Source organism: Mytilus trossulus, chromosome 10 (assembly GCF_036588685.1).
Source record: "Mytilus trossulus isolate FHL-02 chromosome 10, PNRI_Mtr1.1.1.hap1, whole genome shotgun sequence".
Taxonomy (NCBI): domain Eukaryota; kingdom Metazoa; phylum Mollusca; class Bivalvia; order Mytilida; family Mytilidae; genus Mytilus; species Mytilus trossulus.
Window position 1 is genome coordinate 27781391 of NC_086382.1, and position 17608 is coordinate 27798998.

At 31.8% G+C, this 17608-nt stretch overlaps 1 protein-coding gene across 1 annotated transcript; it reads right to left on the reverse strand.

Annotated features, from left to right (window-relative positions):
* Positions 1–660: 660 nt before the first annotated feature.
* Positions 661–7120, reverse strand: LOC134687139 (xaa-Arg dipeptidase-like). Its single transcript, XM_063547160.1, has 6 exons — positions 6640–7120; positions 3687–3835; positions 3327–3469; positions 2580–2734; positions 1374–1608; positions 661–962 (listed from the first exon to the last, which is right to left on the reverse strand). Exons 1-6 carry the CDS (start codon positions 7003–7005, stop codon positions 826–828), a joined length of 1185 nt encoding a protein of 394 aa, XP_063403230.1. The 5' UTR covers positions 7006–7120; the 3' UTR covers positions 661–825.
* Positions 7121–17608: the final 10488 nt, after the last annotated feature.

A 17608-nucleotide genomic window follows, 5' to 3' on the forward strand; every position in this document is an offset into this window, starting at 1 on the left:
CTACCCTCGGTAAGTTTCACCGATAGCATCATGCAAGTGGTTGGATTGTACAATATTTCTGTGTTTCAAACCACTATCGGTATGTTTCGCAGCCTTGAATATTTAGACAACACAAAAGTCAACTAATCATCTGTAATATGTTTTTGACTTTTGACCGAGTGTGGATCGGAAAGCATAGGAGAAGACGCTCATCCTGACATCTGGTATTGCTCCTTTTGCTATTCCCATAACTTTTGTTTGTAATCTTCACATGTCTTTTCACTCGATTAACGAGTTTTGAACATCAGTTAATAAACTTCATCTTCAAAAGACTCAGCAGTGACGCTCGAATCCAAAAAAATGTTTAAAAGGCCAAATAAAGTACGAAGTTGAAGACCAATGAGGACCAAAATTCCTAAAAGTTTTGCCAACTCAAGCTAAGGTAATCTATAACTGAGGTAGAAAAGTATTTCAAAAATTCTAAATTTTGTGAACAGTTAATTCATAAATATAACCATATGATAATTCATGTCAACACAAAAAAAGTGCTGACAACTGGGCTGGTGATACCCTCGGGAAAATAAATCAACAGCAGTGGCATCGACCCAGTGGTTGTACATAAACTCATCATAGATACCCAGGACTAAATTTTGTATATATATATTTTAGAGGCTTGGCCACTTTTCTGAGACAAAATTATTACTGTAAGTACAACCAATAAGTCTTTTTAACTCATTACATGAAAGCAAATTTTAACATTTGACTTAAAAAGTTATCAAAATCAAGCAAATGCATCTGTGTACATAAATCTGTAAGGTTTTGAGATTTTATTTTGTAACCACTGATTCATTGTGAATTTTGTTTGAATACTGCAAATTCATCCCTTATTTCTTTTAATAAGTTTTCATCTGTTAGAATATCAAGACAGGTTAGTGCCATAGCTTTAGCTTGATTCAGAGTATGCAACTGAGCTTTTGGATCACCTGGAAATAATAAAACATTTAAGGATTAGAAAAGCATCAAGGTTACATAATATTGTACAATCGTACAAGTTTCATTAAAACATGGCGTTTGATTAACTTCCCTTTAAAAAATAGAAAAACATTGATGAAACTATTTGATAATTGAAATATTTCAGAAACTGAAACTACAATTTTCCAGGAACATTATTTGAAGATAATTACATGACCATTGAGAGGACATCCAGTAATATTTTTTGGTTAATGAAATTAGATATATATTGGATGTTTAAAAACTTTATGCATTTCAAAGCTTTACTCAAGAACTTTTCATAACATTAATGTCCTTATCGGGTTGTATGATTTTGTATGATGATAAGGATATGTAAATTTGTGACGATTTCATTTCTTTATTTTAGAAACAAATTAACATACCTGAAGCAGTGGTAAAATCTTTGGTATGATTTCCATGAATCGTATCAATGTTATAAAGTGGATGAATACTTGGAACAATTTGTGAAACATTCCCCATATCCGATGAACCTCCTATTTCGTCTTCTTTTGCGTCAAATGTTACACCAAGAGATTCTGCATTACTCCTAAAGGCGTCTGCCATTCGATAATTACTGACCAAATTCAAATAAGGCTTGCTTGAAAAATCATATGACACCTGTAACCAAATAATAAAAAACTATTGTGTTTGAAGTAAAACCGTGTTTTCTTTACGTTAAGAGCAAAACTGATATTGTTTATCAAGTAATAAAAGTCCCTGGGACAACAAAATGTGTAACAATTCAAAGGACAAAAACGGAAGACCTGATTTATGTTATCAACAGAAAAAAATATAGAAATCATTATTTTTGCAGAAAAATCAATTTAATGAATAATATTGCTTTATTACGAAATTTAAATTCGTATAAGAAAAATGGATCAGCTTTTTAGATTCTTTTTCCGGGGAAATTTAAATTTAAAATTTTCTGCTCGTTTATTTCTGTTTCCGTTTGGTTCCATAGTCTGCAAATTTCTCTCCTATAAAAAGCAACGACGTGACAAAATGCATTCAAACAATTCAAACGAGAAATATTTTTTTTTTTAATAAAATCAGGGAATAGAAGATTTTGTAAGAACATTTTTACTCGATGTTTTAAACAGTTATGTACATGAAACTGTCGGATAAGTTTGCATTTTTATAAGGATACCTAAGTATTTAAACGTGTAGATCTTGCTGCTTTTTATTATTACACACAAAAACAATACATGTACATAGCTAAATTACTAGAAATGTTCAAAAGACAAAAAATGAATTTCAATATAGTTTTTATTCTTTCGAAAATCAGCTGAGTTCTTTACATTCATTAAACAGGGAGCATGCTATAAAATGACATTGAAAAGCTACATAAATATAACCAAAAAAAAAAAAAAAAAATTTTGGCTTTAATGCCCTTAGAAAAACAAAACAAAAAATTACATGGTCCTAAAAATTCTCGCACAAATTGAACCAATGTTATTGCATATGACTATCTTATATATTATATTTCAAATGCAGATCTAAATGCATTAAAATGTAATCAACTTTCAAGAAAAGTGAATATATTCGCTATATAAAACTTTAAATGCGTGTATATACGTGTCTTGCTATACCTGACATCCAGTGCCTGTGGCTGCTGAGTCAAAACAGGATCTCATTTTGACTTTTAGTTGGTCTAGTTCTTGTTTGTTTGGTGCTCTGTACGAGTATTCAAGTTCAGACAAATCTGGTATAATATTTGACTTGATTCCACCATTTTTTATTATTCCTAAAATAAAAATATTCTGTTTGACAAGTCCATAGATTAAAATGATAAGAAGAAAATAAACACGTCTAGAAACACCCGACAAGACCCTGTTGTAGTCCTTGGTGTTTACGAACTAACAGCTTTAGAAATTAATGAAACATTCTTCATATACGATTTTTTTTAAATCGTCAAATTAACATTAAATTTTACAGGTAAGACGATGATAACCGCTGTAAAAATTAAATTGTTCAACAGTCTTGGTTATCTGGTTATCTCTATTTCTTCTCTTTTATTGTGAAATTTATAATTGTGTAATGCAAGGTAACGCCCATTCAGCTGTATTGAAAAAATCATTCTGGTAAACTCTGCCAGATGTAAAATAGGTATGTCATTGAATACCACATGATGCATATCGCCCTTCAAAAAAAGCAAAAATCTATTAGCCGAATAGTTTTTTTTTACCAAAATGTGTACTGGTTCAGTGAAAATGGACGGCATACGTTACTTCGAAACATACAAATGAATTAAAGAATTACATGAATAACAAAGTCTAGATGCTCCTATGACTAACAATCTAAAATAACATCTATTACAATTCTAATTGTTTTCATACCATGGACTCTCCATGTAGGCTTCATCTGTTGCCTTAGACAGGACACCGTCTGGTAGCACAATACCGCCGCATCAAGGGCGTTAACTCCATTCCATGGATAGACTGCAGCATGTGCTGCTTTCCCAATGTACTTAACTGTTACCCTGCACAAGGATAATCTTGCTCAGAAAAATGGTCAAAGCATTTTTGAAAAGCCGTTTTGAAATATCATTGCACTTATAAATAACCAGTTTTAGTATGGGAATGCTTTTATATTGCAAAATTCGTTAACATTTTAACAGAAATTCATTAAAGATAACGTGATATAGTATTTCCTTAAATTGTCAAATAGATCAACATGTATACCAATATGATTCGCACCTGTCAATCGCTGTCAGGGAAACATGAGAGCTAGTTTTTGGAGAAGGGTGAACCATCATTGCTACATCAATATCATCAAAGACACCAGCTTTGATCATGTCAATTTTCCCTCCCCCTCCTTCCTCTGCAGGGGTACCCAAAACAGTTATCTGAAAATTCAAGTAAAAATAATATATCGTACACATTTTATTAGTATTTATTTATTCATAGTAAAATGACGACTACAATATGTCAATGTCTTTCTTGATTTTTTTGTTATTGACAAGTGTCTAAAGGCACTCCGACTCGTATGCAAAATCAGAAGACATCGGCAAAGCAAGGCAAGTATGTCGACTGAAACTAATAGCTCCGCACCGTGATGCGAATCAATAACCAACACAGCCCTTTCCTGTATCTTGGCATCTATATAATTAACGAGAAGCGTTATACCAAAGTTTATGATAAAAGGGATTTTGTCATTTCCAATTGTTAATTATCCATTTTAAGATGTTGCCTTCTCACCATCTAAATTGCTAAATTATCATTGTCATTTAGCTTAATTTCTGATATTGAACTCGGATTTTTTACTTTATTTATTGCTATGAAGATAAAGGAAGATGTGCTAAGAGTACCAATGAGACAGCTCTTTATCAAAGTCACAATTGATAAAAAAAAAATCATCAAAGGTCAAAGTACGGTCTTCAACACGGAGCCTTGAATCACCCCAAATCGTGAGCTATAAAGGGCCCCAAAAAAACTAATATAAAAACATTCAAACGAAAAAAACAAAGGTCTAACCTATATAAAAAAAAAACAAGAAACGAGAAACACTTATTAACAAACGACAACTACTGAACATTTATGACTTTATATGACACATGCAAACAAATACATCGGGTTTAAACGTTTTAAAGGTACCGACCTTCACTTTATCTGAACAATAATGTAACATCACAACATAGACACATTATGAAATATCAATTGAAATGGTCTTACTCAATTAAAAGACATATTAACACATGTGAACATACACTCAACGAATAAATGTGATGTATGATACAATGTAAGTACAAAGTCAATAAAAAAGAGTGAATAAAAAAGGCAACAGTAGTTACCACTGTGAGATGTTAAACAATTAAAAAAAAAATTGAACAAAAAGCCACCATATACAATAATATACACAGGCAGGCCTGGGGTAATGGTAATTTGTAATTGTAATGCATTGTAATATTACTTTTTTTGGATGTAATGCAAAGTAATTTGTAATGCACATTTTCTGCATTACAATTACATGTAATGTAATGATTACTTTAGTTGAAAATTGATGTAATGCCTCCATTACAGTACATTACTTTTTATTACAAATTGGTAAAATAGATAAAATTGAAGAATATTGTATAATAAAAAAAATATATTAACAAAAACAAAAGAAAGTATGGAATAAATTTTTTGTCACAGTTAATTACTGTTTTAAATAAATTACACCAATCTTTAAAACACACATTAAGGTAAGAAATATAAAATGGTAAAAAATATCAAGTCTTTGATCTTGGTTTCTGATATTTGTTTAATATATGGGAATATTTTGGTGTTTGGTGGTCTTTGAAAAATCTTATATAAAAAATTATCAAACAAAACTATATAGATCAATGAAAAAAATATGAAGATGAAAATTTCATAATTCTATACACACCTTACATGTATTTCAATGAAATATTGAATATATCAAACAACATTTTTAAACCAAACTGTGGTTTGGGTCCTGTCTGTGTTGTTATTTCACCTAATTAATATCACAATGTTTTTATTGCAATTAAATCTTCTCAACTTATGTTTGTCCTCACAGAACCCTTAGGCATTTCACAAAATAATCCTTTAATGACACTTTTATTACATCCCTTTGAAATCCTTAACGATGTCTTAATGATTAGGTGATCAATGTTAGAAACAAAATTATATGATAATTTATTTATTTTTCACAACCACCTAAGAAACTTAAAAGTGTCTTTTTCAGCTTCATGCCTGCTACTACTCAATCAAAGAATATATACACAGGTAAGGTGCAGTACATGATGTTGACATTTACTTGTCTGAGCCATGTGAATCAATCAATGCACTGGAATAATGGAAGTCGAATTCAGAGTGCCTTTCTTCTTTGGTTAATACAGCTATCAAGCTTTAAGCCATTTCCCACGCATAAGCTCCTGTAGGAAGGCTTTTAAGTATTGCCAGAAAGGTGTACAGAACTGATCGCTGTTCCCTTAATGGCATCAAATTTAAACCACTTATGATGATAAAGTGCAATGGACATATTAATTAACCAGTATTTGAAGTCTATGTCCCTAACACTGTATACATATGTCCATATACCTCTGTTTTTGAAATGCTTTTTGTTTTTATATTGAAAAAGTAATGTGTAATGTAATGCATTACACAGGCAAAGTAATTGTAATATAATGCATTACATGTGAGAAAAAATGTAATTGTAATTGTAATTGTAATGGAAGAATCACAAAGTAATTGTAATGTAATGCATTACATTGCAATGTAATGGCCCCAGGCCTGTACACAGGTAAAGGAAAATAATGTTTGTTGTAGGGTATGCAGATAGTACGGAGAAGGAAATTTTAAAGTAATACCAAACACTTTATCTGGTATATAGACGAGATATTAACTTTTAACAAGCTGTCAGTAACTGCGAGTACTCGCAGTTACTGACAGCTTGTTTTAAGTTAATAATAATAAAAGATGCATTAGAAAAATTAGAAAAATAAATCCACTAAAAGACATTTTAGGGATTTAGTATTTCAAAGTTATTGACATTCAAAGAAGATGAATGTATCGAAAGGCAGTAGGATAGTTCGACGTAAACTTCTTTGTAGAAAAAAAATGAACTAAGATGTGTCTCTTTACACGAGTATTTTCTTTTTTTTTCCCTGCTTTCTGTTATTCTACAAATTACGGTATTGCCTACCCTGCCACATGGTTTTTCCATTTTCTCCATTGCTGCTTTTATTCCAAGACCAGCAGCAACACCAGCTTCAGCAATCAAGTTATGTCCACATGCATGTCCGATCTCCGGTAACGCATCATACTCACAAATTATAGCAATATTTGGTTGATTTTTGCCGGTGCCTACCTCAGCTTTAAATCCAGTCTCTAAAACAAATTTCTGTGTAACGTTGAAACCTTTACTTTCAAGGAAATTGGTAAGTTTTTCGTGTGCATAATGTTCCTCAAAGTTAAGTTCCGGTTTTTGCCATATCTCTTTGCTCAGTTCTTCAAGTTCTTCAGATTCCTCGTCAATTGCTTGAAATATCGACTGTTTTAATAATTCCATTTATTTGAGAGTAACTTGCTTATACAAAGTGTATATTCATAGACTTTTGATTACTTGTACTATATGGAAGCGCAGGTCCGAATATTGAATATTTGACTTATTTAAAATAATTTATTCAACAGTAGTTATATAATGCGTAGGATGTATTCAATGAACATAACAATGCTATACAAATTGTATTTAAATATAGTTCATAAATGCAAATTCCTGATCATTGTAAATATAAGAATCCAAAGGAATATGTTAAAGGTAACGTAGAAAAAAGACAAAGAGTACACATTAACTGTAAATTATATAATAAGGCATATGTTATACAAGTTATGAACAGATATGAAATCAGTGACCCAAAAAATATTTTAGTAAATGCTTGATTCAATAGATTTAATTCACGCCAAATATACATTTACGGCATATAAAATCAAATTGTTCAAGTATGAAATTATTACATTACTTGTACAAATACGACAAAAACAAGTAAGTGTGCATTGTACACGAATGCCCCACTCGCACTTTCATTTTCTATGTTCAGTGGACCGTGAAACCGGGGTCAAAATTAGAGATTAGAAATATCATAACATAGGGAACATGTGTACTAAGTTTCAAGTTGATTGGACTTCAACTTCATTAAAAAACTACCTTGACCAAAATATTTAACCTAGTGCGGTACATACGGACGGACAAACGGACGAACAAACGAACGGAAGGACAAATGAAGTCAATTATTATACATCATGTTTTCAAATGTTTTGGAAACGTTCAAAATATGCTTTAGTTTAAGGTTGTCGGCAATAGATTTTTGAAATATTAAAACGCATCTCTCTTATCCCTGTAATGCACCAGATGCTGAAATACATTTGGTGTTTGACATTTTCTAAGGTTTCAACACTATAAACATTCATTTTGAGTGCAATAACTTATATGTATCTATAATATGAGTTAATATGAGGAAGGCGCTACCTTAATTGTCAGCTTTATAACAAGACTATTTAAAGTTGTAGCTGGTTTTTTTTTTATTTGTATTGCAAGCAACGCTTTCCTCTTACTTTCCAAATTAACTGTATGTAAAAAAAAATTGTTCATATTTTATTCCCAGTTTCCAACATCTCATATATATTTAATCAGCAAGGGGATCATTCTGATAGTTAAAAGAAGAGTTTGAATTTACAGTGAGCCTGTTTAGATTATTGTATTGATCATGTATTTTATTTTCATTTAAGTCTAAGGAACCCTTAACAGGATCGTTTAGTTGATAATCTAAAGATTTTGCTATTTTGTAGGAAAAAATAATTCTTTTGTTTTCCTTCCGAAAATCGTGATAAATTATCTGCAGAATTATTCAAAGCTTTCCTCGCTATTCAAAATAACATATAACTAACATATCGTCCATGCTATTTTGTTGTTTCTTGTGTACTATTATTTGTCTGTTTGTCTTTTTCATTTTTAGCCATGGCGTTGTCAGTTTATTTTTGATTTATGAGTTTGACTGTTCCTCTGGTATCTTTCGTCCTCTTCTATTCCGACCTGAGTTTTTATTCTTATATATAGTCCGGCATGGCTGGTGCTGTTTCAAGTTCTTTTCGTTTCTGTTTCTTGAAAAGTATATGTTTGACCTGTTCAGTCACTATAAAGTGCTACTATTCATATTTAGGCGCAAAACATAAATAGTGACCAAGAAGTTCAAATGAGAGAAGCCAGAGAAAAAAAAATGTACATATTTTCAACATTTCTGAAGGACTGTCATATAAACTTAAAGAGACTGCTGCTTGATAGAAATATTTGGGTTCAGCTAATACCGGTTTTCGAATTAGTTCATATTGAAGTTTGAAAGATCCAAAATTAAAATGTTTCATTTCAACTGACATAAAAAAAAAATTGGATGTTCTTTATTAGCTTAATATACATCTGCGGTCGTATCAGGCTGTCACTGGCGAACCATTTTATTGCCTTTTTGGTTTGTACCTTTTTTTTCTATTTTGGTCATGAAAATCAATTTGTAGGTGTGAAGTTGCTAACGTGAGGGTACCCAAATTGCACCTATTTTGACTGGGTTCTTTTCCCCAAAAGTTGTTTTATGAACCAGACAATAGTTTCCATTCTGTGCTTATTTTGTAGACGTATCTTTGTTTACTTACTATAAAGTTACACCAATTTAGTTTTGATTCCATGTAGAGTCATAGAAAAATAGCTTTGATTTGACCTCCAAACAATCCATGAAGGCATGATTCTGTAATGAGGTTAGTACCCAAACTCTTTACATCATTACATATTTAATCTCACATCCTTTAAAATGGAATATAAACAGATGTTTTGTTTTATTTCTTCAAATATTTCAAATATGATCCCATGCTATATTAAACTATATTTTTTTAAGAAATGAATGCTGGTAACCGTCAAATTTAATTTTCTAATTTTTAAAAATGTAATTATCGAGAAAAAAAATTGGACCATTTTGGGACTAAAATAACATAAAATAGGTGTTAAATGTGCTGATTTAACGGTTTTTGATGCGGCGCATATATATCTTACTGTAATGTGTAAGTATAATTGGACATTTTTGATGACGTATTCTCCCCATTAGTTGTCTATTATAAAATTATTAGAAGGATCCAAAGATATGTACCAATATATTTGATGTGGGATTTGTCAGTAGAAAATGGACATGAAACAATTCTCACTACCTAGGCCAGTCACTGAAATAGAGGTCACAACTTGCATCTGAAGAATGCATTGCGAATTTGTGATTTGCATCCTAAATCTATCTGATAATACATACTAATATAATTGATGTTTTACTTTATTCACTTATCAATAAAAAATTAATCCACAAAAATATGTATTGGGAGTTTTCTAGTGGTGACTTCTGTGCAAACATGTCGTCTAAGCCATAGGGTTCACAATTGGTATCCTTCTCTGATTTCGTCGAGAAAAATCGTCAATTATTTTGTCATAGTCAAGTTCAATGTTTTATGAACGTACAAAAATAATAGCATGTTAGCGTTAAAAAAAATACGCCCGTTTTTTATAAATCTAATGCTTACCAATTTTGTTGGATTTTTTTTTGTAATAGTAACAAGTGTGGACACAGATGAGTGTGGATAGTGTGTTTGGATGTTTGACAGTGTCTTATGACAATAAAGTTCTATGTTTTTCCTATATGGTGTTAATAACTGTGTTGCACGGTGACAACCGATCTGAGCATTGGGAGTGTTATTTATTTGATATTTTTTTATGTTCAATACAGACATGGGGAGACAGTAATTACATTAGTTACCAAATGATTATGATAGAACATGTTCTACATCTTTGGTTTTAGATACATTTTGTAGCTGGGAATTGTTAATTTCTGTGTCGATTTGGTCTCTTGTGGAGAATTGTCTCATTGGCAATCATACCTCATCTTTTTTTATATGTATTTGCTTACTATTGGTATGGTTCTATTTACATTACTTTGTGGTGGATCGTCAGTATCATTTGTAAAAAAAAAAATTAAAATGTCGAATTTCTTCCTCAGATTAGAATACATTTATTGGTTTTAAGTAATGACAATGGCTTAAGTCTGACATGATTATTGGGGCTAAATAAGATCGGAAGTAAACCTCTGTGCTGATTTATATCAATTCTTTATATCTCCTCCAAAGCTGGTCGAAGCAAAGACAAATTTTGACCAAAATAAAAATGATTTCACCAAAAGAACCTTTGTGAGCATGCTTCAGACTCATAACTGCTCCAAAAGTAATCTGATCGTATTTGAAGCATGTCAAGCAGATATCATCAACATCTACTTTATAAGTCTTAAAATATGTCTAAATACCTAAAAAGCTATTTAGTACTCAGAAGGTATTGCAAAATTATTCCTTTTCATTTTTTGTTTTGTTATATGGATACAAATATAAGTGATACATGAACCAATACAGTATTTGTTGTGGTATGCAAGTGTAGTAATTAGCATTTACTGTAACAATGTTAATTCACACAAATTAAGAAAAAACAAATGAATCGAACAGATACTCCGCAGGGTGCTGCCTTATACGACTGCAGAGGTGGAAACCTGAACGGTTGGGGCTAGTATGGACACAACATTCAAGCTAGATACAGCTCTGAATTTGGATTGTGGTTAAATAGTTGACACAACATAGGTTTCTGACACAGATTGAATGTGGTCTATAAAGAACTTCAACTTAAAAATTTTAAATTGGACATTTACCTATTTTGGTCCAATATCCAAAATCTAAATACATGGTTAAATTCAGAATATCATAGAACCCGAAGAATTCAATTTTTGATCGGACCAACTTGAAAACTGGGCCCATAATCAAAAATCTAAGTACATGTTAAGACTCACCATATCAAAGAACCCCAATAATTCAATTTTTGTTAAAATCAAGCTGATTTTAAATTTGGACCCTTTGGACCTTAATGTAGATCAATTTAAAAACAGGACCAAAAATTAAGAATCTTAACACGGTTAGATTTGGCATATCAAAGAAGCACAATAATTCATTTTTTTTATGAAAGCAAACAAAGTTTAATTTTGGCCCCTTATTCCTTGGGACCAAAACTCCCAAAAATAATCCAAACCTTCCTTTTGTGGTCATAAACCTTTATAGATTTCTATTAACTTATGCTAAAGGTATTGTTAAAAAAACCAAGAAAAATGCTTATTTGGGACCTGTTTTTGGTTCCTAAATCCTACCCTGTTGGGACTAAAACTACCAAAATCTATTCCAACCCTCCTTGTGTGGCCATAGACCTTATGTTAAAATATCATAGATTTCTGTTTACTAATACTTGAGTTATAGAGCAAAAACCAAGAACAATGCTAAATTTGGGCCCTTTTTCCTTAACTGTTGAGACCAAAATACCCAAAATCAATCCCAGCCTTCCTTTCATGGTCATAAACCTTGTGTCTAAATTTCATATATTTCTATTGACTTTTACTTAAGTTAGAGTGCTAAAACCAAATGTCTTTGGATGAAGACGATGACGCCAACATGATACAAATGTACACCCAAAAAGTTTTCAATTTTTGTGGTGGTATAAAAATGATCTCAAATCAAATTTCTAATGGAGTTTGCAACAATAATTATTCAACTACTCATTTTAATAAAACATTAAGTATTAAAATAAAAATGTCATACAGTCATGGTGATGATGCCCCCGCTAGCATATAACGTTAAAAAGGTACATAAAGTGAAGCTGCCAAAAATTGAACTTAAACTGAGTTTAGAGGTAATAAGCATTATATACACATTTCACTAAATTTAGTTGAGACAAACTTGAGAAATTTTTCCATTTGTGAAAGGGCATAACCCTAGAATGATAATCAAAGTGCTTGTAATCACTGAATGGCTATTAAAGACTGCTTAAATTTATCAGTTGGTAGTAAAGTGAATTTTGCATTGTATAGTGTATATACATGTATAGCACTATTTTAAGTTGATTCAACTACTATTATGGACAGAGAAATCTAAACTCCAACTTTTAAAGAAGATTTCATAAAGCATTGGTTTTAGGTAATTCAACAACCATTCTGGACAAAGAAATAACTCAAATTTATTGTCTGGAATCTACAAAAATGTTTGTTTTTGGCCCTTAATTCCTAGACTGTTTGACCCATAACCCACAAAATAGACCTCAACCTTCTACTTATGGTATTCAATATTATGGTACAATTTCAGATCAATTGAAATACTTAAACACAACTTTTTGTACGGACACTAGATTCATGCTTGTTTTGGTCACCTTTGGAACCCTTATTCCTAAACCTTAGGGACTATATATATAACCCCCCAAAACAATCCCAGGCTTCCTTTTATGATTATAAATATTACTGTGGATGCATTATTATTCTTTGGATACCAATTTTCGTGGCTTGAGTCTTACCAGGAAATTAAATGTTCAACGATTAACAAATTTTCTATAGGCTTGTATGCAGACTTCGGCAAAACCACGAAATTAAATATCCACGAAAATGCAAACTTTCTTTAATCCACGAAAATTGGTACCCACGAAAATAAATGAATCCACAGTATGTTATAATTTTAAGGCTTCCTTTTTACTTATACTGAAGTTATTATCTGGAAACCATCCGTCTTGGGAAGACGACGACAGGATACATACATGTATTTCAACTGCAAAAATTTCTGTGGTTGTTTAAAAATTTCAAACATGAAATATTGTTTTAGAAATTGATAAGCCTAAATATGCCTTATAATTTTTCCCTGCATAGTTGAAGGACCATTTACACTCAGAACCAAGTCATCAGTAGGCAGCTAGTACAGATGTATTAAAACAACCTAGCATCATATTGCTAGTAGTGGTAGTAGCATTCTCGGGTAAATTTGTTCTTTTTTTTTATAATATATTTGGTTCAAATCAATATAGAATGCTTTTATCTCCCTAATACTTACATTGTAAATAGAGGTGATACTACTTTGACAAATCCTTGTACATGAGAGTTTTCTGTCAAATCTTTATTTCACAAAGAATGATTTGCATAACAATGAACTGAGCTCAAAGCAAAGTATTCAATAATACACTTAGACAAAGAGCTAAATTCAGTGATATACTTTGTACTACAGGTCCTTCATTAACATCCATCGACCAAAACCACATCTCAAAAACATTCCATACTACATGGTTGGATTCAGAAGTCCTGAAAAAGACATGATTTTTTTTATCATATTTTAAGTATATACACACAGGTTTAAACTTTCTTGTGGTACAATCATTCCGTATCTAGCAACTATCAATTTGCTTCATGCACATATTGATATGTGTTGAGTTTTACCTCTGTTGGAAATAAGAACACACAAACCTCCACCTAATTTTAGTCAACGGACAAAACATTCAAAACTATAAAATATTATCTAAGACTTGTCAGTGTCTATTTACCATTGCCACTGAATCAGTGATATATGTACACATAATTATGTACATGCAAGACTAAAATTATAAAGTACACTAGAACAGACACGTGGTATCGCAGGTCCATGACTGAGTTAACGTATATAACTATGTGCAAGCCTTATTTCAGTATTAGTATTTTTATCTGATAAAGTTATGCCGATTAAACGATACACAGTTTTCTCTGCTTTCATATCTTTCTGATTGAAACCGTCGAACTGAAACTTATCAATTATTGGTAATATTAATTATTTGAAAAACAAAAGTTCCTGGAATGGAGTATTTTTTGAATCAACAGCATTGTCATATACATACATGTATTAGTTGTAAATAAAATTGAATTCTTTGATTCGCTATTTTACGTCATGCCGGCTAACAAATTGAAAACTGTACCTATACGCCTTATTTTTAGTCCAGATTTTAGTATTTGTATTGTTACAATGTATCTTAGAAAGCCTAAACTGATTAAAATTTGACAATTTAGTAGTTTCAACCCTGTGGATATGACCCGTGTATATAGCATATTAATCCTGAATACACCGTTTGGTGGTGCACCTGTCAGACGCGGAACGTACAAATAAGGTAATCGGTAACAGGTGAATATACTATTAATTTTTAGTATCGGTATCGGACTCGATCCAGACCTTCTTAATTATTGGCAATATTAATAACGTGGAAAACAAAAGGGCCTGGAGTGGTGTAATTTTTAATCTACACCTTTGTACTATATAAGTTATATAAAAAGTCGAATTCTTTGATTCGTCGTTTTTAGGCGATGACGGCTGACAAATTGGACCTCGTAATTTTAGTATTATAGATATATAAGACTAAAACTGACATTCAGTCTTTACAACATCTTCATTCCAAAAGTCATTTTCAAATCTGACTTCATGGTAAAATAAGATTCCATATCTACAACCAATGAAAAGGAAATATCCCTCTAATAGACTAGCATTTAAATCACAGTTTTCGAAAATGGAAGCTAGGTCACCGTGGAACCTAGAACAAAATCAAAGCGCGAAAGCGCTGTAAAGGCAGTAAATTACAGGTTGTGTGTATTTCTAGTCCAGTTATATCATTATCTTCCATAGAACAGAGGTGGTTTGTAGAATTTAAGATTTAGAGTTCTTTTGTACCTTAGTTCACCTATACATGTATCTATAGTCTACTGTTTACAGTATATTTTCTGTGCCTCGCCATGAAATGCATTTTTAGCCATGGCCTTGTCAGTTTGCTTTAAATTTATGAGTTTGACTGTCCCTTTAGTGTCTTTCGTCCCTCTTCTTTAGACATATAAGAACTTTTCCTTTTCAATATAAATAGACTATTTTTAATTATTGATTGTATACGCATATTCTATGACTCCCATAAAAAAATAGTTCACAAAGATTGACTAGTCTCTGTACTGTGTGTATAGCAAGAACATCAAGTAACATAATGGTAAATTTACATAGTAACATGTCAACTTTTTTGATGACCATACCTGCCAACTGTCAGTATTTGCAGAGTATTTCCCCCATCGAGCTCGAGGCTCCCAAATGGAAATTTTGTAAGAGCAATTTTGTCGACTATTTAAAGAAAACAATTAATTCAACAATGGCTATAAGCTTGTTAATGCAAGAAGAAGCCAAAAACCACATTAGAATATATTTGAAGGGAATCCATGACAATCGCCCCATTAGCAAATAGCCCCACTTTTTCACTAACTCGCCCCACTTTAAAAAAAAACCTGCCCCAACCTGGATTACCAAATCGCCACACTTGTGAACTGTGTTAAATCCCGTTAATATTACTCCTGCCAACTCGCCCCACCTAATAGAAAACGATAATATCTAGATAAATATATTATTAACCAGGAAGAATTTAGTAATGCCAACTCGCCCCACTTATGTAAAAAGATGTTATCCCATTGTATATAAGTTAAATTCTGTTAATATAACTCTTGCCAACTGGTCCCACCTAATGGAAATCGGTGAAATCTAGATAAATATATTATTAACCAGGATGAATTTAGTAATGCCAACTCGCCCCACGTATGGAAAAAGATGTTATCCCATTGAATATAAGTTCAATTCCTTATATTGCATTATGATACAATTAACAGGTTTCTTTTCAATTGTTATGCAAATAACTAAGCTTCAAAACTTACATTTATTCTTCAGTATATATCAATAATAGTAATTAAATTAATTTTCGGTTTGTTTGTATTCTGTGTAGATTAGTTTTCATTAAAGTGGTGCGAGTTTTTATTTTTAATTATATATATATATATATTAATCTAAAAATTACCGTTTTTTTATAAGTAGGGCGAGTTGGCAGGAGTAATATTAAACAGGGTTCTCGCTAAGGCGAGTCCATGAGTCCTGGACTCAACAAAATCTGTCTGGACTCACCATTTTCAAAACTGGTGAGTCCACAAATACATCAATATTGAAATATTTTGTATAAACTGAACACAGTTACCATGACTCACCGTGGCCAAAAATGACGAGTCCCTGGACTCGCCTTCAAAAATCCTTAGTGAGAACCCTGATTTAAAATGGTTTAACCAATTTCACATGTGGGGCGAGTTGGCAGGAGTAATATTAAACATGATTTAACCAATTTCACATGTGGGGTGATTTGATAAATCAGTTTGTGGTGTTTTTTTAAAAAGTGGGCCAATTAGCCAGTGGGGCGACTTGTCCTGCTTTCATTTGAAGGCCCCCTTGAAGGTTTTGTATGACTATATGAACCATCTTTCACGTAAAACCCCCATGTGCATTTTGAAAAGTTGGCAGATATGTTTCTTACTCCAGGCAAAATCTACCGATATGAATGAAAAAGAAGTTTTCAATTAAGGCTCTGTGGCCATAACAGCTGTCTCATTAGCATTTTAACCACTTCCCATATTTGCAATTAAAACAATAGAAGAAAATTATTCAACGCAAAAACAAAACTTACTTGTAAATATGAAATTCTCTTTACGGTATGAGTTTTTCTCCTTGTTTGAGATTGTACAAGAGTACCTGTAACTGCTTATACCTATTTCTTATTCACTTTTGCTTGATAAACTCACTAAATATCATATACATTGTACCACATCTCCTTATTTTTATATGCATTCCAATAACATGAACAATTGTAATTCAATTCTATATACCAAAGCAAAATGAACTGCACCACTTTCATTCACTAGTATGCATCTTTTGGCAAAATACAAGACTTTGTTCTTAGATGACACAATTAATATAATATATATTTATTGATAAAAAAATAAAATTTGGTATCCAACTCTTTAACGGTATAAAAAAAGCACAGCTGTGTCACAAATTGTGAAATTTGTGCTGAAAACATAGACATTGATGGTATTTGAGTAATTCCATATGTGAAGCTCAACATTAGCTCGTCAGTTGGTGGTGGACAGTTATAGTTCCTTTCTGCAGGCTTGGATGAATGACTTTTCAGGAAAACCAATTTCACAAATCAAAACTTTCCTCTAGCATGTCTAGATTTCTCCTACAATATTCATCCAGTTTAGTTCTTTTGTTTTAATTGGACACCGTCCTGATTTTTAATTTTGCAAACCATTCAGTCTCTTGCTTGCAAATGGTGCATGAAAATAGGATGGGTATGGCAGTAGACAAGTCTCTTTAAAGTGGGTTTGTGCCCTGAAAAAAAGTTTTATAACTTAAGTTTAATTGAAACTTGTGCAACA

What these genes read in the sequence shown, in the direction of transcription:
- LOC134687139 (XM_063547160.1), bottom strand. Translation starts at nt 7,005, where the DNA reads ATGGAATTATTAAAACAGTCGATATTTCAAGCAATTGACGAGGAATCT. An exon ending in TCCCTGACAGCGATTGACAG is followed by an intron (nt 3,470 to 3,686) that starts GTGCGAATCATA and finishes ATCCTTGTGCAG; the next exon opens with GGTAACAGTTAAGTACATTG. An exon ending in AGATTTTACCACTGCTTCAG is followed by an intron (nt 963 to 1,373) that starts GTATGTTAATTT and finishes TATTATTTCCAG; the next exon opens with GTGATCCAAAAGCTCAGTTG.